The following is a 25948-nucleotide window of genomic DNA, read 5'->3' on the forward strand; positions in this document are numbered from 1 at the left end:
GAAAACAGTCTGGCAGTTCCTCAGAAGGTTCAACGTAGAGCTATGATATGAACCACAATTCCACTCCTAGGTATATACCCAAGAGACTTGAAAGCAGGAACCCAAGCAGAGACGTGTATATCAATGTTCACTGCAGCATTATTCACAATAAGCAAAAGATGGAAACAGTCCAAGTATCCATGAAGTGATGACTAAACACAAACAACAACTCATTGCCATCGAGTCGATTCCAACTCATACAAACCATATGCAACAGAGCATGACTGCCTCCTAGGGTTTCCAAGGAGCAGCTGGTGGATTCAAACTGTAGACCTTTTGTGTAGCAGCCATAGCCCTTAACACTGAGCCATTTGGAACATACATAAAATGGAATATTATTCAGCTATAAGGAGAAATGAAACTCTAATATGTGCTCGACATGGATGAACCTTTAAACCATTATGTTGAGGAAAATAAGTCACACAAAAGCACAAGTATTGTATGACTCCACTTACATGAAATAATGAGAACAGGCAAACGCAGAGAGATAAAAAGCTAATTAAGGCTTACCAGGGGCTGGGAGGAAGATGAAGGGTACTGAGTTTCTGTTTGAGGTGACAGAAAACTTTTGGAAATGGACAGTGGTGATGGTAGCATAATATGGCAAATGTAATCAATTCAATTGTACACCAAAACTGGTGAAAGTGGCAGACTTTCGTTATAGCTACATCACAATAAAAAATTTTAATGAGCTTAAAAAATCATCCACAACCTTCACTGAATAATCACTAAAGGATAAAAGTAAAAGATTTTTTAAAAAGCTCTGTGCGCAAAGATCCTTGCAGAAGCATCACTTACTGACAACAGCAAATCAGAGAAAGAAACGATAGCCAACAAAAGAAGCATCATTAGATCATTAAATACTGCTTTACAAGATGGTATATCCGAATCAGGGATAATGTTATACAACTATTTCATTAAGATGTTAGGTTTAAAAACAAAACAAGACAGAAAATTATACTTAAATTGACATTAATTAAGTAAAAAAAGCAAAGAGATAAACCACTGTCTTGAGGTGTCAGGATAAGGGGTAAAAATTTTTTCCACTGCAATTTTTCTTCAACAATATAAGATTGGTGTTTCACTAAATAAAACGCAAACAACAATTTTAAGTGTCTTTAAATGTTTCAAAAATTTGTGTCATCCCCAAGAAGAGCAGTACTTGGCGCTCCTGGAACAACACACATGTCCATCTATATACCCCTGTTCCTTTGTCTTTCGTGTCCATGTCTGACTATATAAGCCGTATTTCCCCTCATCTTCCCACATAAACACCTACTTGTCCTCAGCCTTGGTGAAGAAGCTCTTATCCTCGGGACCCTTTGCCTGCAGAGAACATAATGGAAGTAGCTCTGGATACATGAAAACCTTGCTTGTTGCCAGGATCCAAGCCACTTGCTTTGGCAAACAGGGAAATTCATAGGCTGTGAGAAAAAAATCCATGATCAATGGAATTCTAGAACAAAAGAGGGCTTCAGAAAAGCTTCTGAATCCATTTCTACATTTAGGTAGAGCTGCCCATACCTAACAGGGTTCCTTCACACCGCTCCTCCCCTAAAAAAGGTGCCACAATCTTTCTCATCCTAACATATCCCAAAAGGGAGTCTCATTCAGTGGCAATAAAAGGTGATTCTCTTTTTACTTCCTGTGTGGCGCACTTACCACATTAAGTAACATGAACACTTAGAAAGCACCTAGTAACACCTGGCACATAGAGAATGCTCAAAAACTTCAGTCTCCTTCCCCCTTTAAGTCCTTAAAGGATAAGTGACCAACAATGCTTGCTTTCTTCCAGGTTTACATTCCAACTTCTTTAATCCCCCTCGCATATTTGGTATTCCAAATTTTATATTTTTTCTATTCTTATGTAATTTTCATTAAGTTCTCCCAGACTCCTCCTGAGGTTGGGAACAAACAAAAAAAACATAAAAGGAATGCAGTTCAGTCTCATTCCTTTCTGTCTCCCTGCCTAAGTCTTTCATTTCCAGGCACCTCTGCCTTTCCAGAGACAAGCACTACTACACCCATAGTAATCCTTCCCTGAGTGCTTTTTTATTACTCCAGAAGAAAAACAAAGGACTCTAGGAATCGAAGCTAGCGCTATGGTTTGTGTTTAATAAAGCTTTCATTACCAAAATGGAAGCTATTAAAGTAATTTGAGATCAGCGTCTATGACGGAATGCACTTGAATTTAACTCTATCGGTAAAAAAACAAACCAAACCCCTTATCATCAAGTCAACGCCCACTCATAGTGACCATAGTTTACAGAGCAGAACTGCCCCACAGGGTTTCCAAGGCTGTAATCTTTACTGAAGCAGACTACCACGTATTTCTTCTGCAGGGCGGCTGGTGGCTTCAAACCATCAGCCTTTCAGGTAGCAGCCAAGGCTTAACCACTGTTCAACTACAGTCAGAGATTTAAAATTAGATAAATCCAAATACATAGTCATTACAGATACACACCAAACCACAAATAATTCTGCTAAACCCAAAAACAAATCAAAAGCAAATATCTGGTTTAAGAGAACAGCAAATAAATTCAAAAAAAGATTTTCTCAGAAAATACTAAACCAACGCAAGATAGAAACCAAACCTGAAAAGTTCTTTAAAACACTGAACCTCACAAAGGTACAACATCTTTAATTTGCGCGTTAACTCCCAAATCAACATTTCTTTCAAAATGGAGATACCACCTACCCTACAATCATGGGAAATAATGTGAGTTGATCTTAATACAGACAGTATAAACCTAAACACTGCCAAAATTTACCACCTGACTTCCCTCTTTACCATACCTCAGTTTGTCTTGATCTCAGTCCTAATGCTTACCCCCTCGTATCTACCATCTCTTTGAATTGAGTCCTATGTCTCTACCATCACACACCTGTTCTGTCTACTACCTTCGCCCCCTACCTAAGTCCAAATATTGTCATGTAAGTCTAGAATCCAGACAATGAGTCAAAAGGGAAGATAAATAAGATAAGGATGAAACTACAAATATCCTGGCTCCTCCAGCCCTAGAAAATAATCTAAAATAAGGCTCCCACCTCTTACTGCAATTAACACTGGAAGTTAACACATCTGTCCCCTACCAGGTTTCTTGACAGTTTTACGAGGACTCCAGTCAATGCTGACGTGTGTGCTGAAGTCTTCAATGAGCTGCATAGCTCCTATCAGGTTACAGGGCTGGAACAAGGTCTGAAACTTGGTGTTGAACTGATGGTGAAGGGCAATGGAGCTTTGAGCAAAGGTTCCCAGCTCTTTCTGGGGAAAAACAGGACAAAAAGGACTAAATTAATACCAGTAACCCTTAGCTTCTGAATGAGAAATTGTCCTTCCTACTACTGAATAAAAACATATAAAAATCATCAGAGTTTCTCACAACTAACAATTAAGACTGCTCTTTTGCCGAGTCCTCAGATATTCAGGGATTAGGTCTGTGATACAGTCATCCTTTCATATATATACATTATGGTTGAGAATATACAGAAAACATACACCAATTCAACAAATCCTACATGTACAACTCAGTGACACGGATTATATTCTTCGAGTTGTGCAACCATTCTCACCCTCCTTTTCTGAGCTGTTCCCTCTTATATTAACATAAACTCACCGCCCCTGAAGACTCCTATTTAATCCTGCGAGTGGCTGTTGTCGACTTGATCTCATAGAGTTGTTATAACAGCACAAGGCTCAAGGTAGACATTCCTTACTAGTTAAGCTAAACTACTGTTTGATTTTAAGAAGACATCAGGAAGATATTTTTGGTACAAGGTTTAAGGTTCAAAAATGATCTCAGGACAATAGTTTCAGTTTACCTAGCCTCCATGGCTCCAGAAAATCTGGATGCCACGGGAACCTGAAATTCTGTTGTGCATTTTTCCCATTCCTATCAGATTCCTCACTCTTCTTTTATATTCATTCTGCTTTTACTCAGACTGAATGTTCCTCAGCCTTCTGGATGGACAGTCTAGCTCCTCAGCTAGAACCAAGGTTCTCAGGAATAAAGGACATTACTTTTATTTTTTTTTTTTTGCTCTTGTGGTTTCTGTGAATGTCACCTAGAAAAAAGCACACTTCATGATCTTCCAAACACAACAGGATGTGAATACACACTGTTGACCACCAAGGAATCTTGAAGAGCTAGCAAACATACTTCTCAAACTCCGAACAGACTGACCTAAGAAGCACAGAATATAGTCATTATCTGCCACAAAGTCTAGGGAAAACTTTTACAGAGTTTAGAATTTCAGAATTAAAAACCCTTACTCCAAAATATTTCATAATGTCATGAGCAAAATCAAACCACTGGCATTGAGCCTAATGAATGAACAACAAATTCAATATCTTTAAAAGATTAGCAGTGCCAAAAACCTAAGAAGTCACAGTGGATCTAAAGATGAGACAGAGGGTCCAATAAAGAAGCAAAAGGGACAGTCTTAAGAAAGTTGAATACATTCACTGCTTTTTCATGGGAATGAATGGCTTAGGTTCTCTTAGCAAACATAGGAAGCCACACCAGAAAGTAGGCATAGCTACCAAACACAGCCAGGAAAGAAGAATAAAGGTAGATTATGATGGGAAACTGTGAGAAAAGACTAGTCAAGCTAATTGCATACCGAGTCTTCAGAGTTAGGGATATTTAGAGCCTTACAAGAAATACTCTGGTGGTGCTGGCCTCCGAACTCAGACTGGGGTTGGAGCTGGCGAGAAGGTGGATTTGCGTCAAGAGCTGAACATGCTGGGGAGGGAAAGAAAATAATATGGTGACGTTTTACGATACACCTACTTCAGGAACCCAGACAGATCTTAAGAAGTTTCAACTTTAGCACACATATTTGGCTTTCTGGATAAGACTGTGGAAACAAAATATCTCACCAGGAATTTCTCAGACAGGTTCCCTTGAGCAAAACGACACAACCAGAGGAAATTTAACCTCAGACCACAGGGACAGAGCTTGGAAGTGGAAAAAATTCCTGAGGGCACTGAAGGCTATCAAGCTTCAGAATCAATTACTAAGAACTCTCAGAAATCTACCATTCTGAATACCATTAGGGTCCTTTCATGTCTTCTTGCCTGAGCCACAGCTACGACACGATGACCTTCCAAAGTCCCAACTCAGGTGAAGATCCTATGGTCCACGGTTTCAGTGGCTATCAAGACACAGACTGCTGACTTTTACAAAGTGGCTAATTGTGGCCTCAGAGTCAGGCCGTGGAGTGCCCCAGCATTAACCTTACCCAAGGAGAGTCTCACCTGCTGCATCTGCTGCTGGAGTCTCTTCCTCTGTGCTAGATCCAGAACCAGAGTCTGAGGAACTTTTTCACTCTTGGGCTTCACCCTCTCTGCCTCCTGCTGCTGTCTGGATGAGGATTTCTTCATCTTCAGCTGTTCAAGTAGCTCCTTTACTGTCCGATGTTGCTCATTTAACAAGTTGGCCAGTGGCTCCTCAAAGCTACCCACAACAGGGACATCAGTGAACTGAACATTTCCCTCACTCCACAACACAGTCAATTCCCGCTAATGGCAGGCAAAGAGGGCCTGAAGAACCTCCGCCTACTGTTAATCCCCAAATTCTACCTTAGCCAAGAGTTGAACTCCTAGCCTTATCCAAATCTTTCCCTGATGTTAATACAGATTCAAATAAGATAATTCTGAACTAACCACCCCCACGCCATTCTTCTATAATCACTCCTCCAAATGACATACAGATAGAGAGGAAATTAAACAAAAATCTAGGAACAGAAAAATATCTGCATAACAAACAGCCAAAGAGCTAGCGGGAACCTGTCATTCTTACCAAGCACTCTTATCCACATTAAGCTAAGGCTTGCTCTTAACCAGGATATAGAATCCTCTGAAAGTAAAGAGCTTGTTCTTTAATTTACCTGTTACCGCCATCCCAGCTGTAGCTTCTTCCATCTCCCTATCCATGCAGGATGCCCTGTCTTCCTTTCTTAAAAAGTCAAAGGCCTTCTTGCATGAAGCAAGAAGGAGGCATACTGAAATACAAGGCGTTTAGCTGAATAGAAGAACTGGGAAATTACTTCAAGTATTACCTGACTACTCTCCACGAAAATATTTTCTTTCGGTACTGTGAATTCCACCCCCGTGTTTCCTAATCCTAGCCCTCTCCAGCCTTGCCTCCAGAGAGAGAGGCTATTCCTAGAGCTGAAGCAAGAATCCAAATGCTGCACATGCTAGCTCTCAGATGAAGGCAGAACAAGTCACTTAAGTGATTAAATATATGCTGATAGGCCATGGGAAGCCCTGGTGGCATAGTGGTTAACTGTTACAGCTGCTAACCAAAGGGCCGGCAGTTCGAATCTGCCAGGCGCTTCTTGGAAACTCTATGGGGCAGTTCTACTCCGTCCTATAGGGTCGCTATAAGTCGAAATCGACTCGATGGCACTGGGTTGGGTTTTTTGGTTTGATAGTCTATGCAATCAGGATAAAAACCAAAAACCAAGCCCATCACCGCTGATTCCGACTCATAGTGACCAACCCGCTAAAGTAGCTATGACTAGCAGGTTTTCATGTGCCAAGCAACAATTATATGACAGTAACTTTTCTCAGGAACCTCTGGGGATGAAAATTATATTTCATATTACAGTATTCACTACAGACTTGACAGGTACAGGGTAAAAACCTAAAGACCACCGGGCTGTCCTCTTGTATAACCATTACTGAGAACTGAACACTGTTGACTGTCTGAACTACTCTCTGAGGAATAGAAGAGCAGAAACACTGAAAAGTAGATAATGCAAACAATGATTGCATCTGATTTTAAGAAGTACTACTTGGATAGTTAGTAAGGGGACCACAGATGACTCACTTTCCTCCATGATGTTTTGTTTAGTCAAAAATTAAACAGGTTTACATTTCCAACTGAAAAGGAAGGGGCAGCAGCCCAAGCAGATCCATTGAGTACCAAAAGGTAAGTGTAGGTCAACAGGGATGTTAAAGTAGCCATGTAATTCCCAAATTTAAGAAGCCTATACAGAGTTCATTAGAGGAACTGAAGCATGTTTAGAGACTAAACCCCAATTATAATAAATTATAATAAATTCCCATAATAAATAAAAACCATTTTATATGGTACCAGGACTTTGTTCCACGAAGCATGGCTTGAAATGCATGGGTCATCTAATGACACTTAGAAATCTTGAGATTTTTGTTGTAGTGGTATTTTGGTATTTGTTGTAAATGAATGTGACTGATATTTCTGGGTTTTACACATTGGTTACTATACCCTTTACTACATTGCAAGGTCCCTGAAGGCCTGGCTTTCAGATAGATCCCACGATCTCTTGCTAGGTAATGCTGTTAGTTAAAACACAAGACTAATAGAGGATGTGGGTCTGTTAACTTTATTTTGCTCTACCCATACCACAAACGACTGTGACTTCTAAGCTACCCATCCGTCTAAGGATGGTCTGCTGCTACTAACAATGGGTAACAATCAATTAAAGTACAGAGGGATTATGTAAATCCATCGTAAAAATAGGGGGAGAAATTAAAGCCTCTACTTTCTGGATGGGGCAACAGATGTCCCCACTTTATGTGATAAAAACCAAAACATACATTTCAGACTCCAGGGCGTTACTGTGGGTGGTTCATGGTTTCCTCAATTAACGCCTAGGTGACTGACAGACTTTCATTAACATTTACCAGATAATAATGGCAAATAAGGAGAGCAAAAGGGACATACTAGATATTACAATTTGGGAAATTTCTGTGGCTGGCCATAAAGTCTTGCACACCTCTCCAGCACCACTCATCCAGAGAAGTTGCTGTGGACACCAGCTGCTGTTTTTTCTCCCTTCCCAAACTCATACAGCTTGGTCTATAGCTGCACTGCCCCATAACAAGGAGATGTATTCTTCTGACACTCAATTCCCCCACAAGGCTCTATATGCTTATATCAGTAACCACAGCTACTTGGGAATGGGAAACTGTTACTGCAATTTCTGAAAACCTTTTCAGAAATGCATGTTTCCCCATTCTAAGTCTCAAGGTCTTTGTGTAGCCTACCGTAAGACTTGAGGGGTATTAAAGTTAGGCCGAGACTCAGCCACACGATCCTTTTCCTCAGGGCCGTCATCTTCCACTTTGGGGAATCCCATCTCATCTTGGAACTGAGGGAAAAGGAACAGAAGGGTTTTCCCGGAGAACACACCTACGAAAGCCACTCAAGCAGTGAGAAGAAAAAGCGAAGGCTACAGATCACAGGACTTTAAGAATGCCAGCACCCACAAAGTGCCAGTGCCAGAACCACACTCAACTCAGGGCTCCCAAAACCCCACCCTTGGGATAACCATCAAGCCAGGAAAAAGATCTCTCAGCCAGCCAACTTGTAATGGCAAGGACTGAGCATAGATAACCCAAAACAACTGATCTCTTATACAAAAATATCTTTCAAGAGACAGATTTACCAGAAAGGTAACTATTTGTGCTTAGAATAGTCTAAAACAAGCTTGCAATCTTTAAGGGCAAACCAAATGATATTTGGGAAGGCCATTCAAAAGTTTACAAGGGAAATTTTACCAAGAATATCCTACATGTAGATAATTAAAGAGTTTACTAATTAGCAAAGTTCTGCTGCTGCTGTATTCTTTCCTGGGTGCACTGAAAGGGTGGTTTAGTCAGACCACGTCTGCAGGGAGGGTCACAGAACCCAAAGGACACAGCTTGGTGGCAAATCCACTTTACCACTCAGAGTTTTCACTCAAGTATCACTACTCACAGTTTCAAAGAGCTCTTCCATCAGCTCGTTCACTTCCTTTTCTGCAAGAAACCCAAACAATGTGTTGTTGGCACAAGTTACTCTCATTTTGCAATAAAGGAGAATTTCATGAAAACAATGCAGGCTGTTTTCAGCAAGGTATTTAACTAAAACCTCATATCTATCATTGTTTCATTTATTCAAAAACATTTACTCAGCATGAACTATGGTCTCAGACTCTGTTCTAGATACTTTAGATAACATGTGTGAACAAAGCAAATATTTCTACTCTCGTGAAGCTTAGATGCTAGTAGGGAGACATACAAAAAATATGACCTAGGTGATTTTACACTTAGATAAATTCATAGCTGGTTGGCCTACACTGCCCATGGAGTCCAGCAGTGTGCCACAGACCCTGACTTAGTTTCATCAATGACTTAGAATACCCAGAAAACATATTTATCAAATGTATAGATGACACAAAGCTGGAAGGGATGGCCAGTCCAATTAATGCAGATTCAAGATTCTGTGTTTTCTGAAATCAACTAGATAGAACATAATGGGGATAAATGTAAAGTCCTACATTTAGGATTTTTAAAATCCAGCTCCTTAAAGCTCAGGGAAAAGGTAATATGGCTCAAAAACAGTTCATGTGAAAAAAGCCTCAGAGCTTGATTCATCTCAGGTTCAATATGACACAGCTGCTTCAAAATCGTCCCCATCTACAAGAGGGCAAGCACATCACTGAGCTAGAGCAGAATATCAGACCAAGTCTGGACAACTCGGATCCATTCTACGTAAAGCAAGCCCTTCTTAGAGGGAGAACACACAATACAGGAGAAGTCCGCACAACTGGATTAAAGCAAAAAAAGCTAAGAAGTTTCCTGAATACAACCAAATACTTCAACGGACAGAGTAGCAGGGGCAGGGGTTTGGGGACCATAGTTTCAGGGGACATCTCGGTCAACTGGCATAACAAAGTTTATTAAGAAAATGTTCTACAACCCCCTTTGGTGAGTGGTGTCTGGGATCTCAAAAGCTAGCAACCAGCCATCTAAGATATATCAATTGGTTCCAAACCACCTGGAGCAAAGGGGAATGAAGAACACCAAAGACATAAGGAAAATATGAGCCCAAAAGACAGAAAGAGGCACCTAAACCAGAGACTCCATCAGCCTGAGACTGGAAGAACTAGATGGTGCCTGGCTACCACCAATGACCACCCTGGCAGGAAACACAACAGAGAGTCCCTGATGGAGCGGGAGAAAAATGGGGTGCAGAACTCAAATTCTAGTAAAAAGACCAGAGTTGATGGTCTGACTGAGGCTGGAGGGACCCCAGAAGACATGGCCCCCAGACTGTCTGTTAGCCCAGAACTAAAACCATTTCCAAAGCGAACTCTTCAGACAAAGGTTAGACTGGACTATAAGACATAAAATGATACTGGTGAAGAATGTGCTTCCTGGTTCAAGGAGATACATGAGACTAAAAAGGCAGCTCCTGTCCGGAGGCTAGATGAGAAAGCAGAAGGGGACAGGAGCTGATGGAATGGACACGGGAAATACAGGGTAGACAGGAGGAGTGTGCTGCCACATTGTAGGGAGAGCAACTAGGGTCACATAACAATGTGTGTATAAGCTTTTGTATGAGAAACTGACTTGAATTGTAAACTTTTACTTAAAGCACAACGAGAAAAAAAAAATTTTTTTAAGCCCTTCTAGAGTAGCTAAAATCCAAATACTGGCAAGAAAGTGGGGCAACTGGGACTCTAATGGGAACAGAAAATGGAAAACCACTTTGGAAGAAGGTCTGGCAATCTCTTAAAAAGGTAAACACAATGTCTACCCTATAACCCAACAATTACTCTCCTAGATATAAAACGTATGTCCACAAAAAGCAGGGTTTCAAACCAGTTCGTTTTGCCTCAACCTTCTGCTGAGAATTTATATTTCCACCCCAGATATACTAACTCAGAATTTACATTTTAACAAGATTCCCAGGTCTCGGGGTTTCTAAGAAACAAACCCTTTCAAAGCCCTGACAAAAATGCTTGCACAAGAAAGTTCAGAGCAGCTTTTATCATGATAGCCAAAAATCTGAATGAGCCCAAGTGTCCACCAACACAAGAAAAGAGAAACAGACTGTGGTATATTCAAAATGAAGTACTACTCAGCAGTATAAGGGAACAAACCAACGATACATGGAATGTGGATGGACCTCAAAAAATATTGGGCTGAATGAAAGAAGCCTTAAAAAACAAAGAGCACATACTACACGATTCCATTTATATGAAGTTCTTCTAAAGCAGATAAATCTAATCCATTATGAAAAAATCAGACAGTGGTTGTTCCTCCAGCAATGGGGAGGGGGTGGGAATGAGAGGAAGGACAGACCTGGAAGGAGTATGAGAGAACTTTCAGGGGTGGTATCCATATCCTGACAGATGTTTGGGTTACACATTTGTCAAAACTCACCAAATGGTACACTTAAGATTTGTGTAATGCATTATGTGGAAATTTTACCTAAAACAAAGATGACCTAAAAAACTGGTAACGGAGAAGGATTCAAAATGGCGGCCTAGTCAAAAGCACCACACTTTCCCTCTACAACAAAGACCCAAGAAACAAAGTATAACAGATACAGATGACAATCCTAGAACCCTGAGCATCGAATGAAAGGATACAGAATTACATCAAATACCGTTTGGAAAAAGAAACTGAATAACAGCAGTGAACAGGAAGAGATACAGAGCAGATGTGCCGTACCAGCCCATCTGGCAAACCAGGGCCATTCTGAGACAAAGCCAGCAGTAGCTATGGGTGAAGAGTGTTAAGAAAACAACATCACAAAACTCCCACCAGGAGACAAAGAAACTATGAAGACATTCTGGGAGGAAAGCAAGGTGACAAGGATATGAACCGGAGCTAAGGAGGGAAAGGACAGGTAAGAGGACAAAAGCTTCAGGAATCCCAGCATATACAGAGCAGGCAGGAAATCAGGACCCAGAGAGAGTAACTCTCCAGCAGTGGTCCCTAACCGATAGGGTAGGTAGTGAACACAAAGCAACAATTGCATTCCCAGCATAGCAGACCACATGATGGTCTGATTCAAAATGGCCAGTACCAGTCCACTTCAGCTCACTAATGCCTAGGGTATTGATCTTTACACGTTCCATTTCGTTTTTGACAGCTTTCAATTTTCCTAGATTCACACTTCATACATTCCACGTTCTGATTATAATGGATGTTCACAGCTGTTTCTTCTCACTTTGGCTGGTGCCACATCAGCAAATGAAGGCCCCGAAAGCCTGACTCCATTCACATCATTAAGGTCGACTCTACTTTGAAGAGGCAGCTCTTTCCCAGTCATCTTCTGAGTGCCTTCCAACCTAAGGGACTCATTTTCCAGCACTATATCAGATAATGTTCCGCTGCTATTCATAAGGTTTTCACTGGCCAATTTTTTCAGAAGTAGCCTTCCAGGTCCTTCTTCCTAGTCTGTCCTATCCACAGAGGGTGACCTTGCTAGTATTTGAAACACGGGTGGCAAAGCTTCCAGTATAACGGCAACATAGTATGACAAACTGACAGACAAATCATGAGTAAAGGGTCATGCATACGCTCAACAAAAATCAATGGTTTCTGAAATATGTTTTCCATCATTGGTACATAAGCCAATGATGTAATCTTTTAAATGAATGACTACAGGCAAGTCAGGTTATCAAAATAATTGCTTTCAAGGCCTTCAGTGTTGTTTTCTTTACTCACTAAATAAATCCATTAAATTGGTATCAAATCAAAGTGGTCTTTCTAAAATCCAAATCAGTTCCTATTCATTTCCTGCTTAAAACTCTTTTGAGTTCACCTTTCTGAGAGAACAAACCTCATATTCCAGGTCTTCCATGATCTGAACACTGCATATCTCTTCCACCACCACTCCCTCACAAAACTACACCTAACTACTTACCATTTTCCAAATATGCATTTTTGTTATTCCAAAATTCTGTGGTTTGCAGATTTTATACCTATTTGCTATCTCTTTCTCTATCCCACCCACAAAAAAATCTCTTATTCATCCTTTAAAACACAGTTAAAATAGTTTATCTTGTGAATTCTTCCCTATTCCCTCTCACCTTACCCCATACCACATACTAGTAGATTACACCCTCTTTAAGGCCACTAAAAAAAAAACCACTGCCATGGAGCCGATTCCAACTCATAGCAACCCTACAAGACAGAGTAGAACTACCCCATAGGGTTTCCAAGGAGCAGCTGGTGGATTCGAACTGCCAAACTTTTGGTTAGCAGCCTAATGTTTAACCACTGCACCACCAAGGCGCTTTAAAGACCACTAGTATACCTTATACACAACCTATTATAGCACCTATTACTTTATATTATAGCTTTTTCTTCTGTATTTTCCTACTAAGCTGAGCTCTTATAGGACAGAGGCTATGTCCTAATCATTCTGGATTTATAAGTACAACGTCTGTCAAATACCAGAGGCTCAGTACATGACTACAGGATGGGCTGAAAATTTCACTGTTGAAAATCTGCAAAGTTAAAAAAAAAGCAGATGTGGAGCAGTCAAGGGCTGGATTCGTAACAGACAGACTCACTGGTGATTCTCACTGCCCGGTCAGTGCGGAAGTCTTCTGTGTCTGGTTCGTCAAGATCTTCCAGGAAATTATATTCTGGGTCATCATCATCATCTCCCTCATCTAAGGAAAAAAGAGTTTCAGGCATTTATTTCCAACTCTGAACTCATAACTACGGTGAAAATTCAAGATTCTCAGCACCACGGGAGTCTGTTTCCATAAAGCACATTTATTCTTTACTTTTTACGTAACTTACTCTTTTGTCCTTGGTGCTTTCTGCACATTCCCCACAGCTGAGTCACTGCACCTATTCTCTCCAACAAGCCAGGTTCTTTCCTTCCTTTCAAAATAAGGCTTAAATCTCTCAATATGCGGCAAAATCCATAAAACTGGACAGAAAATTTGTCTCAGTAACCTCACTTTGAGTAATGCATCTCATGAAAACAATACTTTTTGTAAAAGTTATTTGTACAAAGACATTGATAGTAAAAACAGGAATGACCCAAATTCCCCAAAATTAGGGGAATGGCTATGTAATTATGATGCTTTAACATGATAAAAGAGTATATGCATGTCAAATGTTAACATGTAACCACTCCATAAACGTTCAATAAATACATGAAGAAAGTACAACACAATATAATATACATATAATAATCTTAAGTATGAAAAAGCATATTCCTATAATGATAAAAATCAGAAGTCACCAACCAAAAATATATACAAATAATAAACATTTGTTACATCAAGACAGTGAAATATGGGTATTTTTTCACTTGTAATTTTCTTTCATGTTGATGTTATTCAATTCCTACACAAAAGTTGTGACGGAGTCCTCGAATTACAGAATTATTATATTTAGGCAATTTTTTTTATCCTGACACTGTATAATAGAACTTTCTGCCACAAGGGAAATGTTCTATGTATGGGTTATACAATAGTGGTCTCTTTGGAGCATGATAACGTCGCTGTGGGGAGGAACTTTAACAGTTTGCTTTATACACTTTCAACTATCTGATTTCTTTATACGAAGCATGTATCACTCTTGTAATTATAACACAGAAAAAAAGAAAATTCTTGGGAATTTTATACTGAACCACCATACATATTATTTCACGTCACTCCCTCCAGCATGCTTAAAATGTCCTCTTACTGTCACTGTTTTCAAAAATCTTTCAAAGGTCTATCTCAACTGCCACCTCTTTTGTGTACCTGCCTTTGACCATCCTCAATGGGGATCATCTCTTCTTCTAAAACCTTACAATAGCATATAAATCCCAAAGCTGTTGAGTCAATTTCGACTCATAACAACCCTATAGGACATAGTAGAACTGCCCCATAGGGATTCCAAGGCTGAATCTTTAGGGAAGCAGACTGCCATATATTTCACGGAGTGGCTGGTGGATCTGAACCACCACCTTTTCAGTTAGCAACCAAGGACTTTCACTCTTTTATGCTTCTTGGGACTGAAGGTGCCCAGAAACATTTTCAGGTTCTCAGGTTTCTCAGGAGGCTACCTGTCCCACTAAAAGTACATGCTGCCCTGTAAATGGGGCTTGTGTAACAGTGAAAAATGAAAGAAAAGTTCTTTGGTGAAAATTCACTAAGGTAGAAGGCTTAGTTAGGTATGAGGCAGTGCATCCAGGAAGTGTGATTGGGTCAAACTTTTGTCTCTTTTGACTTTTATATAGATAGATAATCCCTGTAAACATATTTATGGCTTCCTGTGCAACAGGTGGGGGGCCCTGATGTATTTGTGTGTGTGTGTGTGTGTGTGTGTGTGTGTGTGTGTGTGTGAGAGAGAGAGAGATTTGGAAAAACAAAGTAACAAAACAGAAGATGCCACCTTCCAAAGATCTTTCGGACAGATTGAGCCCACTAAACACTGCATCGGACTACCACTAATGTTTGATGGGAAAACGTATGCCAACATGAAATTTTCAAAATCCATATTACCAAAACTTTGAACACACTCAATTAGTAAGCATGTACTCCAGTACTGAAAACACATGCCATCATTAAAATATTCAAAACACAAAAAACTGGAAGCTTAAAAAGGGTTAACCACTGTACCACCAGGGCTCCTACAACAGCATATACACGACTTTTATGGCACCTGAGTTTATTCAACAATTTCATCTAAAATGAACTGCACACCTAACAATGGCCCAGACACCCTGTCATTCACACAGATTTTACTTCCTGACAAAGTAATTATGTTCCTTTATCCCTAACAGCACCTAGCACAAAATCTTATACAAGGAAGGTACTCGATAAACATTTGCCAAATGATGTAATTACAATTGTTAATAGTACCATAAGGTACATTCAAGGACGTGTTAATTCTCTTTCATTCACTTATCCTGACATTCCTAGTCTTACTTGCCTAACCATTTATTTAGTCTATTCTCCATCCAAACTATATACTGTCTTATTATTTACACCACCATTCTTTCACAACACATAAAATCTATGGTGGTTGTAGAGGACAGGAAAAAGAATAAAGATGTGCTCTGTTAGTTGTATATATTAGATGTGGTACATCATGATCTAATTCAGAAATAAGAACAATGAATTTAGCTACAAATTAAAGTAAGGGAATGGATGACCCTATTTGCATAAAAATGCAAGTGAAGATCTTGGTTCAGTTAGACACATTTAAAAAATTTTTTAAAGCATCAGCCTTCTACAACACAAGAAATCAAAATATTTTGGTCACTCCTCATTGAAGAGAAACAAATGGAAACAACAACAGTGGCCCTGATTCTGTCAAAAGAACGTGATGTCACCCAGAATCAGTACAGACTAAGACACTCTCTTATGCCTTCTAAACCTACGGAAATTTATTATATAAAACAATGAAAGATGTGTGATTTCCACTGCAGTATACTTTTGTAAACAAATCATCAAAGACAAATTCAATACTTTTAATCTCATTGTTTTAAAGTAGGAACTTTTACTTATATTCAAAAACAAATAAAGGGTTTATGGTAGGGGTTCTTACACCATGTATAGCTGTAGTCAACACGTATTGTTTTGGTCTGATCGATACGCCTTCCCAACACGGTTCTAGGAGGTGCTGCCAATCACAGGCCTCCATGCTGGAACAGTCTCCCAAGCAATCCCACACACCACCAAGAGGGGACACGTGATCAAGCCACACCAATCTGAGTTGTTCCCTTGGATTTTTCAAACTGCAGCTTGTAGGGGAGAGTCTTTCCCACGTGGGGGCAAAGCAGGAGGAAGTAAACATGGAGTGCTTGTGGCCATCATCCCAGCCTTGAGGAAAAGTGCAGGTTTGACAAGAGAGTTGACTGACCAAGTAAAGATGACAGGTATAAAAAGAGAGGCAAAGAGGGTCCTAACAGTGCCTTAGATCCACTGCAGGCTTTTCGGCCCTTCCCAAGTTCTGGTTTCATTTGGGCTCAACAGGTTGGAGTTAGGATTCTTTCACTTGCATCCTGAAGAACCTCAACTGACACAATGGATTTTAGGTGACTTAGTGAACCCCCAAGAAATCTTACACAAAATAAGGTATACATTTATGTTTCAGGGAAGAGTCCTTAGCTTTCAAGTTCCCAAAATGATTCTTGATCCCAAAAGGAGAAAAAAAAGAAGGAAATTTAACTATGATTAGAGGTAAACTGTCAGTTAAATACAAAATTAAATTCGATAACCAAAAATACCCCATTATTTCAGCTTCCAATTAATGAAAATGTTACTATAGACACAATGGGCAGTGTAAATAGTAAATGCAAACAAAACCACTTACCTTCATTTCCTACATCATCATTCATGAGTCCCCCTAGCCACATCTTCCAGTTCTCATCATCTGCTGTATTCGGGTCATACATGTCTGGGGTGATGTCTGGAGCTCGGAGCTTGGCCTCTAGTTGCCCCAGGGGAACATCTTTTAGGGGCATCTTAGAACGGGTCCGGAATGCAATGAGGCTGTCATCCATGGTCTAGCCGATGGAGAAGAAAAAAATGTGCCACTGAATGTCTAATGTTTCCAAATTCTCCAAACCGCATCATCCCCTCTGTGCTTCTATTCTCAAACCACAAGATTTCTCTTCTAAACAATTTGAGCTTTATAATGTTTGTCTGAGAAGCTTTCAGAAAATGACAGCATTTTAAAATCAACATTTCAAGACCATTTACAATGTCTTTATTGAGACGCAGCCCACATACCATAAAATTCACCCTTTTAAAGTGTATAATTGAATGGATTTTAGTATACTTAAGAGTTGTGCAAGCATTACTACTAATTCCAGAACATTTCTATCACCCCCCAAAAAAGCCCCATACCCGTAAGCAGACACTATTCATTGCCCTCTCACCTCCAGCCCTTGTTAACCACTAATCTACTTTCTAACTCTATGGATTTGCCTATTCTGCACATTTCATAGAAATGGTATCATATATTATGCGGCCTTCTGTGTTAGCTTCTTTCACTAAGCATAATGCTTGCAAGGCTCATTCATGTCGTAACATATATGAGTACTTCATTCCCTTTTATTGTCAAATAATATTCCATTGTACGTAGATATGCCCACCCACGCACTATACCACATTTTATTTATCCGTTCATCAGTTAATGAACATCTGAGTTTTTTTCCACCTTGGAGGTATTATGAATAATGCTGTTATGAACATTTGTGAAAAACTTTTTGTGTAGACAAATGTTTTTAACTCTCCTGGTGTGGAACTGCTGGGTCATACAGTAACTCTACGTTTAACTTTCTGAGGAACTACCAAACTGCTTTCCACAGTGGCTATATGATCTTACATTCCCATCAACAATGTATGAGGCTTCCAAATTCTCTACAACCTTGCCAACATTTGTTATTGTCCATCTTTTTTATTACAGTCATTCTAGTGAGTGTGCAGTAACATCTCAGTATAGTTTTGATTTGCATTTCCGTAACGACTAATGATGTTGAGTATCTTCCCATGTGATTATTGGTCATTTGTGTTTTTTTGGAGAAATGTCTATTGATATCCTTTGCCATTTTTTAATTGGGTTGTCATTTTATTTTTGAGTTATAAGAGTTCTTCATATATTCCCCATACAAGTTCCTTATCAGATATATGATTTACAAATACTTTCTCCCATTCTTTGGGTTATCTTTTTGATAGGGACTGCATTGAATCTGTGGATCACCTTGGGAAGTCCTCTCTTAGCCTACTGCGATCACCTCCTGGCTGGGTGCTCTGTTTCCTCTCTTGTTTTCCTGTAGCCTATTTCCCTCACCTTTACTAAAGGGAAAATTTTAACATAAATCACAAAAAGCTTTTCCAATGGTTAAAATAGAATCTAAATTTCTTCCACAGTCTCCCAAGGCCTTCATGGTCTAGCACTTTACCTAGCTATCTGACCTCCCTCCTACTATTCTCTCCCATGATCCCTATGCTTTGGCCAATTTTTGTCCCTTCAACGTGCCAAGATCATTCCCATCTCAGGGACTTTGAATGTGCTGTTTCCTCTGCACGGAGCGCTCTTTTCCCAGGTCTTTTACATGGCTGGTTCCTTCTAATCATTCATGTCATCTCCTCAAGGAGGCTTTTCTTAATTATTCTATCTAAAGTACTCTGATAGTAATTATCTTATTTCCTTGTTTTTATTTAGCTCATAGCACTTACCACTATCTTAAATTATTATTTATGCATTTAGACTACAAGCTCCATAAGGAAGGAATTTTTCTGACTTGTACAGCTGTACTACAACTTCAACCATTCAGTATATGTTTGTTGAATAGTTAGATGAAAAAGTATTCCCCCATCACCACCACTATTTATTCACTCAAAAGCAGAATAAATAAATTAAATGACCTCGAGAGTTGCTCCGTTCAAAATTCTAATTTTTAATTTTAGGACAGACATATTTTTCACTGACCTATAAGACTCATAAGGAAAAATTAGAACATCAAAAAGAACTGGATAAATGATGGGATCATGTATGGTATGAGATACGGGCCCAGCCTCATCAATTGACAGTGACCACAGTAATGGCTGTTTCAGGAAAGAATAATCAACGGATGCTAAAACTAGTGGATGATGGGATGACATTTGGTCCCATAAGACACTTACTAATCAACTAAAAATGAAAAAACAGTAACTTTACGGTGGAGAAACCAGGTAGACACCACCTTAACCAAGCGACAAAAGTTAACATTACCAGAAAAGTGGCAAACAGGCTGATGTCCTGTGTTTCCTGATATGATGCATCAAGAAAAAAACATCACTTATGTGGAATTCCTGCCCAAAGTGCTGGAATTAATTATGAGGAAACACCAGAAAAATCCAAGTAGAAGAACGTTCCACAAAATAATTGGCCTGTACTCTTCAAGCATGTGAAGGTTATAAAAGACAAAATGGTTGAGAAACTTTCAGTTAAAGGAGACTGAAGAGACAAGACAACTAAATACAGTCTGTACTCTTGAAATGGATCCTGGATCAGAAAATTTTTTTCTTTTGCTCTAAAGGACATTATTGGGAAAACTGGCAAATTCTGAGTAAGAACTTTAATAGATTAGATAATAGCATTGTATCCTGACTTTGATTACTGTGGCAACATAAGAGAATATCCACATTTTTAGGAAATATACACTAAATTATTTAGGGATAAAAGGACATCATGTCTACATGATAAAGCGATTTAGAAAATATATATATGTGTGTGCATATATGTACATGTCCCCCACGTGTCTGTCCGTTTGTCATACCGTGGGGGCTTGCATGTTGCTGTGATACTGGAAACTATGCCACCAGTATCCAGATAGCAGCAGAGTCACCCAGGGAGGACAGGTTTCAGCTCAGCTTCCAGACTAAGACAGACTAAGAAGGACCCGGCAGTCTACTTCTGTAAAGTATTAGCCAGTGAAAACCTTATGAATAGCAGCGGAACATTATCTGATATAGTGCTGGAAGATGAGCCCCCCAGGTAGGAAGGCACTCAAAAGATGACTGGGGAAGAGCTGCCTCCTCAAAGTAGAGTCGACCTTAATGATGTGGATGGAGTAAAGCTTTCAGAACCTTCATTTGCTGATGTGGCACGACCCAAAATGAGAAAAACAGCTGCAAACATCCATTAATAATCGGAACCTAGAATGTACGAAGCATGAATCTAGGAAAATTAGAAATCGTTAAAAATGAAATGGAACGCATAAACATCCATATCTCAGGCTTTAATGAACTGAAATGGACTAGTATTGGCCATTTTGAATCAGACAATCATATAGTCTACTATGCTGGGAATAACAACTTGAAGAGGAATGGTGTTGCATTCATTGTCAAAAAGAACATTTCAAGATCTATCCTGAAGTACAATGCTGTCAGTGATAGGACAGTATCCATAGGCCTACAAGGAAGACCAGTTAATACGACCGTTATTCAAATATACACACCAACCACTAGGACCAAAGATGAAGAAATAGAAGATTTTTATCAGCTGCTGCAGTCTGAAATTGATCAAACATGCAATCAAGATGCATTGATAATTACTGGTGATTTTAATCCGAAAGTTGGAAACAAAGAAGAAGGACCAGTAGTTGGAAAATATGGCCTTGGTGATACAAACAATGCTGGAGATCAAATGATAGAATTTTGCAAGACCAACGACTTCTTCTTGCAAATACCTTCTTTCACCAACATAAACAGCAACTATACACATGGACCTTGCCAGATGGAACACACAGAAGTCAAATTGACTACATCTGTGGAAAGAGACGATGGAAAAGCTCAATATCATCAGTCAGAACAAGGCCAGGGGCAGACTGTGGAAAAGACCATCAACTGCTCATATGCAAGTTCAAGCTGAAACTGAAGAAAATCAGAGCAAGTCCATGAGAGCCAAAATATGACCCTGAGAATATCCCACCTGAATTTAGAGGCCAACTGAAGAACAGATTTGATGCATTGAACACTGGTGACCGAAGACCAGACGAGTTGTGGAATGACATCAAGGACATCATACATGAAGAAAGCCAAGAGGTCATTGAAAAGACAGGAAAGAAAGAAAAGACCAAGATGGATGTCAGAGGAGACTCTGAAACTTGCTCTCCAACATCAAGCAGCTAAAGCAAAAGGAAGAATTGATGAAGTAAAAGAACTGAACAGAAGATTTCAAAGGGCGTCTCGAGAAGACAAAGTAAAGTATTATAATGACATGTGCAAAGAGCTGGAGATGGAAAACCAAAAGGGAAGAACATGCTCAGCATTTCTCAAGCTGAAAGAACTGAAGAAAAAATTTAAGCCTCGAGTTGCAATAGTGAAGGATTCCATGGGGAAAATACTAAACAACGCAGGAAGCATCAAAAGAAGATGGAAGGAATACACAGAGTCATTATAGCAAAAAGAATGAGTCGATATTCAACCATTTCAAGAGGTGGCATATGATCAGGAACCGATGGTGCTGAAGGAAGAAGTCCAAGGTGCTCTGAAGGCATTGGCGAAAAACAAGGCTCCAGGAATTGATGGAATATCCATTGAGATGTTTCAACAAACAGATGCAGCACTGGACGTGCTCACTCGTCTATGCCAAGAAATATGGAAGACAGCTTCCTGGCCAACTGACTGGAAGAGATCCATATTTATGCCTATTCCCAAGAAAGGTGATCCAACCGAATGTGGAAATTATAGAACAATATCATTAATATTACACACGAGCAAAATTTTGCTGAAGATCATTCAAAAATGCCTGCAGCAGTATATCGACAGGGAACTGCCAGAAATTCAGGCCAGTTTCCGAAGAGGACATGGAACCAGGGATATCATTGCTGATGTCAGATGGATCCTGGCTGAAAGTAGGGAATACCAGAAGGATGTTCACCTGTGTTTTATTGATTGTGAAGGCATTCGACTGTGTGGATCATAACAAATTATGGCCAACACTGCAAAGAATGGGAATTCCAGAACACTTAATTATGCTCATAAGGAACCTTCACATATATCAAGAGGCAGTTGTTTGGACAGAACAAGGGGATACTGATTGGTTGCAAGTCAGGAAAGGTGTGCACTAGGGTTGTATTCTTTCACCATACCTATTCAATCTGTATGCTGAGCAAATAATCCAAGAAGCTGGACTATATGAAGAACAGGGCATCAGGATTGGAGGAAGACTCATTAACAACCTGTGTTATGCAGATGACACAACCTTACTTGCTGAAAATGAAAAGGACTTTGAAGCACTTACTAATAAAGATCAAAGACCACAGCCTTCAGTATGGATTGCACCTCAACATAAAGAAAACAAAAATCCTCACAACTGGACCAGTGAGTAACATCGTGATAAAAAGAGAAAAGACAAGTTGTCAAGGATTTCATTTTACTTGGATCCACAATCAACAGCCATGGAAGCGGCAGTCAAGAGATGAAAAGACGCATTGCATTGGGTAAATCTGCTGCAAAGGACCTCTTTAAAGTGTTGAAGAGCAAAGACGTCACCTTGAAGACTAAGGTGCGCCTGACCCAAGCCATGGTATTTGCAATCGCTTCGTATGCATATGAAAGCTGGACAATGAATAAGGAAGACTGAAGAAGAATTGATGCCTTTGAATTGTGGTGTTGGCAAAGAATATTGAATATACCATGGACTGCCAGAAGAAAGAATAAATCTGTCTTGGAAGAAGTACAACCAGAATGCTCCTTAGAGGCATGGACAGCGAGACTGCATCTTACATACTTTGGACATGTTGTCAGGAGAGATCAGTCCCTGGAGAAGGACATCATGCTTAGCAGAATACAGGGTCAGCGGAAAAGAGGAAGACCCTCAACGAGGTGGACTGACACAGTGGCTGCAACAATGAGCTCAGGCATAACAACGATTGTGAGGATGGCGCAGGACCGGGCAGTGTTTCATTCTGTTGTGCATAGGGTCGCTATGAGTCGGAACCGACTCGACAGCACCTAACAACAATGACATATGTATGTGTGTGTGGAGAAAGAGGGAGAGAACAATAAAGGAATTGTGGTAACATGTTACTATTTGGGTAAAGGCTAATCCCATGCTCCACATTTAAAAATGCCTCTGCCACATACCTTATTCCTTCCTTAGAAGCTACCATTCTCACTTACAATAAAATAGCACAGACCACAGAATATTAAAGACTAAAAAAATTTCATGGCCATTATTTATTATATCAGAATACCTTTTCCTCTCTTCCAAACCTGAGCAACACTAAAGTACTCTACGTGACTTTCATGGTGATTTACAGTTATAATGTTTACCTGGAAAGAATCCACGCAGACTGGACTGGAAGCCAGCTCCTCATCCACAGCATGCAATTTCTCCATGAAAGTGCTATCCTTGGTCTGCTTTGGCTTTGGAGGGGGAGGGGGCCCCATGGGCACAACCTCAGCACTGATGTGCCTGATAGCAGGGGTGGTGACTTTCTCAGCCTGATTAAAAGAGGTAGGTGTCTTAAATAATGGAAGGCGAGCAAAGGGGTCTTCCACATACTAATGATCCTTCTCTTCCCATCTAGATAAAAACCAAACCCACTGCCATTGAGTCGATTCCGACTCATAACAACCCTATAGGACAGACTAGAACTGTCCCATAGGGTTTCCAAGAAACAGCTAGTGGATTCAAGCTGCTGACCTTTGGGTTAACAGCTGTAGCTCTATAACCACTGCACCTCCAGGGCTCCTCCCATCTAGACAGAGGTACATAAAAACAAAACAAAACAAACCCCTTGCCCTCAAGTCGATTCCGACTCATAGCAACTCCATGATGAGTATGAGTCATAAAAACAAAGGCACTGTCAAATATATAAATTTAATCCATTAGGTTTCATCCTATTTCCAGTGAAGCCAACAGAATGCTACTTAAGTTACCAAAAGATGAGAAATCTAATAAAAACTGATGTATGGCAATACAAGAAAACGTGGGTATGAGAGACAAGAAGGTTGGGAGATCACACCCTCAGCCCCTTGAAGAGCTCACAAATGCCAGGAAGATAGCAGCATGACTACTGCCCTTGAATCGTGTTTGGCAAAGGGTGACAGCCCAGAATCACCACAGGTAACTCACAAGTTAGATAATCTACTCACACAGTAATCTCTAATTCATCTCTTCGATATGATGCTGATTACCTCTGACAATATGCCACCTTCCTCATCTGTTTCAGTCATCTCAGAAGACTGCCTCAATCTGGATTTCTTTGCCCCACGTGGAGACGAAGCAGTGCTTTCGACATCACTTTCCAATAAACTCTAAAAAATAAATCCAGTTCACTTTTACATTTATGCCTCTACCTCATTCCACTGAGTCTGAAGTATCTCAAAACAACAAATAGCACAAAATATCAATTAGTCAAAGGAAGAAAAAATAAAACTGAAATAGAGGTTTAACATCCTGAAAGTGGGGGTAGGGATCAGATTGCTATCTTCATCAGCACTGGAAACTTTGCAAAACTGTAAAATATTGCTTTAAAATTCTTTTACAAAGAAATCAAAGAACATATCAAGAGAATGGACTATTACAGAGCAATGAACTGAACAAACTAGTATAACTGTAATAGGATGAATACATCCCAACAGCATGATGGTGAAAAAAAACAGCCAGACACAAAAGAATAAATATGAGTCCATTCATATAAGTTTCAGAAACAGTAAAAATTGAGCTACAGTGTTTCAGAATGTACATTTAGGTGGTAAAACTACACAGATAAGCAAGAAAATGACTATCAAAGTCAGGATGGTAGTTATCTTCAGGGTGGAGGGAGATGATTGGGACTTGGAAGGGTGCACAGGGGTGCCCTGGCAATGTTATACTTCTTGATTTTGGATGAACTTTCATGAGCATTTGCTTTATAATAATTTGTTAAGACGTACATTTTTAATCTGTGCACATTTCTGTATGTGTGTTATATTTCACAATGTAAGAAGTTAAAAAAAACTTAAGGGAGTGTGAAGAGCAGAAAAACACCTCACAGTCTATGATTTGTGCACAGAAATGAGTAGAGAACAGAATTGGGCCTCAATCCTTTCTAGAGAATGGGTGATGCACTGCTAAGGAAGCAAGGTACACTCCACCTTATTGAACCAGATTTTTTCCTATATTGCCAATTAACACTCACAAGGGTAACCACTCACCTCTTCAGCAGTCTCGTCCTCCTCGTCATCATCTGGATGGTACTCTTCATCTGAGGAATCGTCTTCTTCGAGGTGGATATCCACAAACTGAGGAGGCTACATAAGTACAATTAGAAAGAAATGGAGGGATGGGAAACACAAATCACATGTATTTGAGAAAATAAGGGGAAGAAGAGAAGGGCAGGGAGAAAAAAACTTCTAAGTAGTAGCAAGTAGACACAAGGCAGAGGATAAAGAGATTTCTTGCATGAGATCCAAACTTAAGGGTAATGTAATGGAAAACACTAAAGCCAGAAATAGAACAAAAAGACAGGTCAAAAATAAAGTTAACAAATAAAAAGGAAGTACTTAAGTTTCAAAACTGATAAAGTCTTTCTGGAAAAGAATAAGAATGACTCCATCCAAGTTTACCTTAATTTCATTGGCTTTCTTAATAGGTGAAATGTTCCAGGTTGGAATAACCTACGGATGAAGAATATAAATAATT

At 39.8% G+C, this 25948-nt stretch overlaps 1 protein-coding gene across 6 annotated transcripts in view; it reads right to left on the bottom strand.

Moving 5' to 3' along the window:
• GON4L (gon-4 like) overlaps nt 1-25948 on the bottom strand; it is a 95103-nt gene that overhangs the window by 16995 nt on the left and 52160 nt on the right. For 5 of the 6 annotated variants that reach the window (XM_064282685.1, XM_064282684.1, XM_064282683.1 and 2 more), the window contains 12 exons: nt 25873-25923; nt 25462-25557; nt 24460-24579; nt 23593-23763; nt 17138-17330; nt 13387-13488; nt 8790-8830; nt 8078-8181; nt 5300-5498; nt 4698-4784; nt 3133-3304; nt 1319-1463 (listed from right to left, as the gene is read on the bottom strand). In XM_064282685.1, coding sequence (XP_064138755.1) covers nt 1319-1463; nt 3133-3304; nt 4698-4784; nt 5300-5498; nt 8078-8181; nt 8790-8830; nt 13387-13488; nt 17138-17330; nt 23593-23763; nt 24460-24579; nt 25462-25557; nt 25873-25923 — 1481 coding nt within the window. Of the gene's footprint in view, nt 1-1318; nt 1464-3132; nt 3305-4697; nt 4785-5299; nt 5499-5931; nt 6016-8077; nt 8182-8789; nt 8831-13386; nt 13489-17137; nt 17331-23592; nt 23764-24459; nt 24580-25461; nt 25558-25872; nt 25924-25948 lie in introns of those variants that run through there. The other variant, XM_064282688.1, reaches the window with a different exon arrangement.

This window comes from Loxodonta africana, chromosome 3 (assembly GCF_030014295.1).
Source record: "Loxodonta africana isolate mLoxAfr1 chromosome 3, mLoxAfr1.hap2, whole genome shotgun sequence".
NCBI lineage: Eukaryota > Metazoa > Chordata > Mammalia > Proboscidea > Elephantidae > Loxodonta > Loxodonta africana.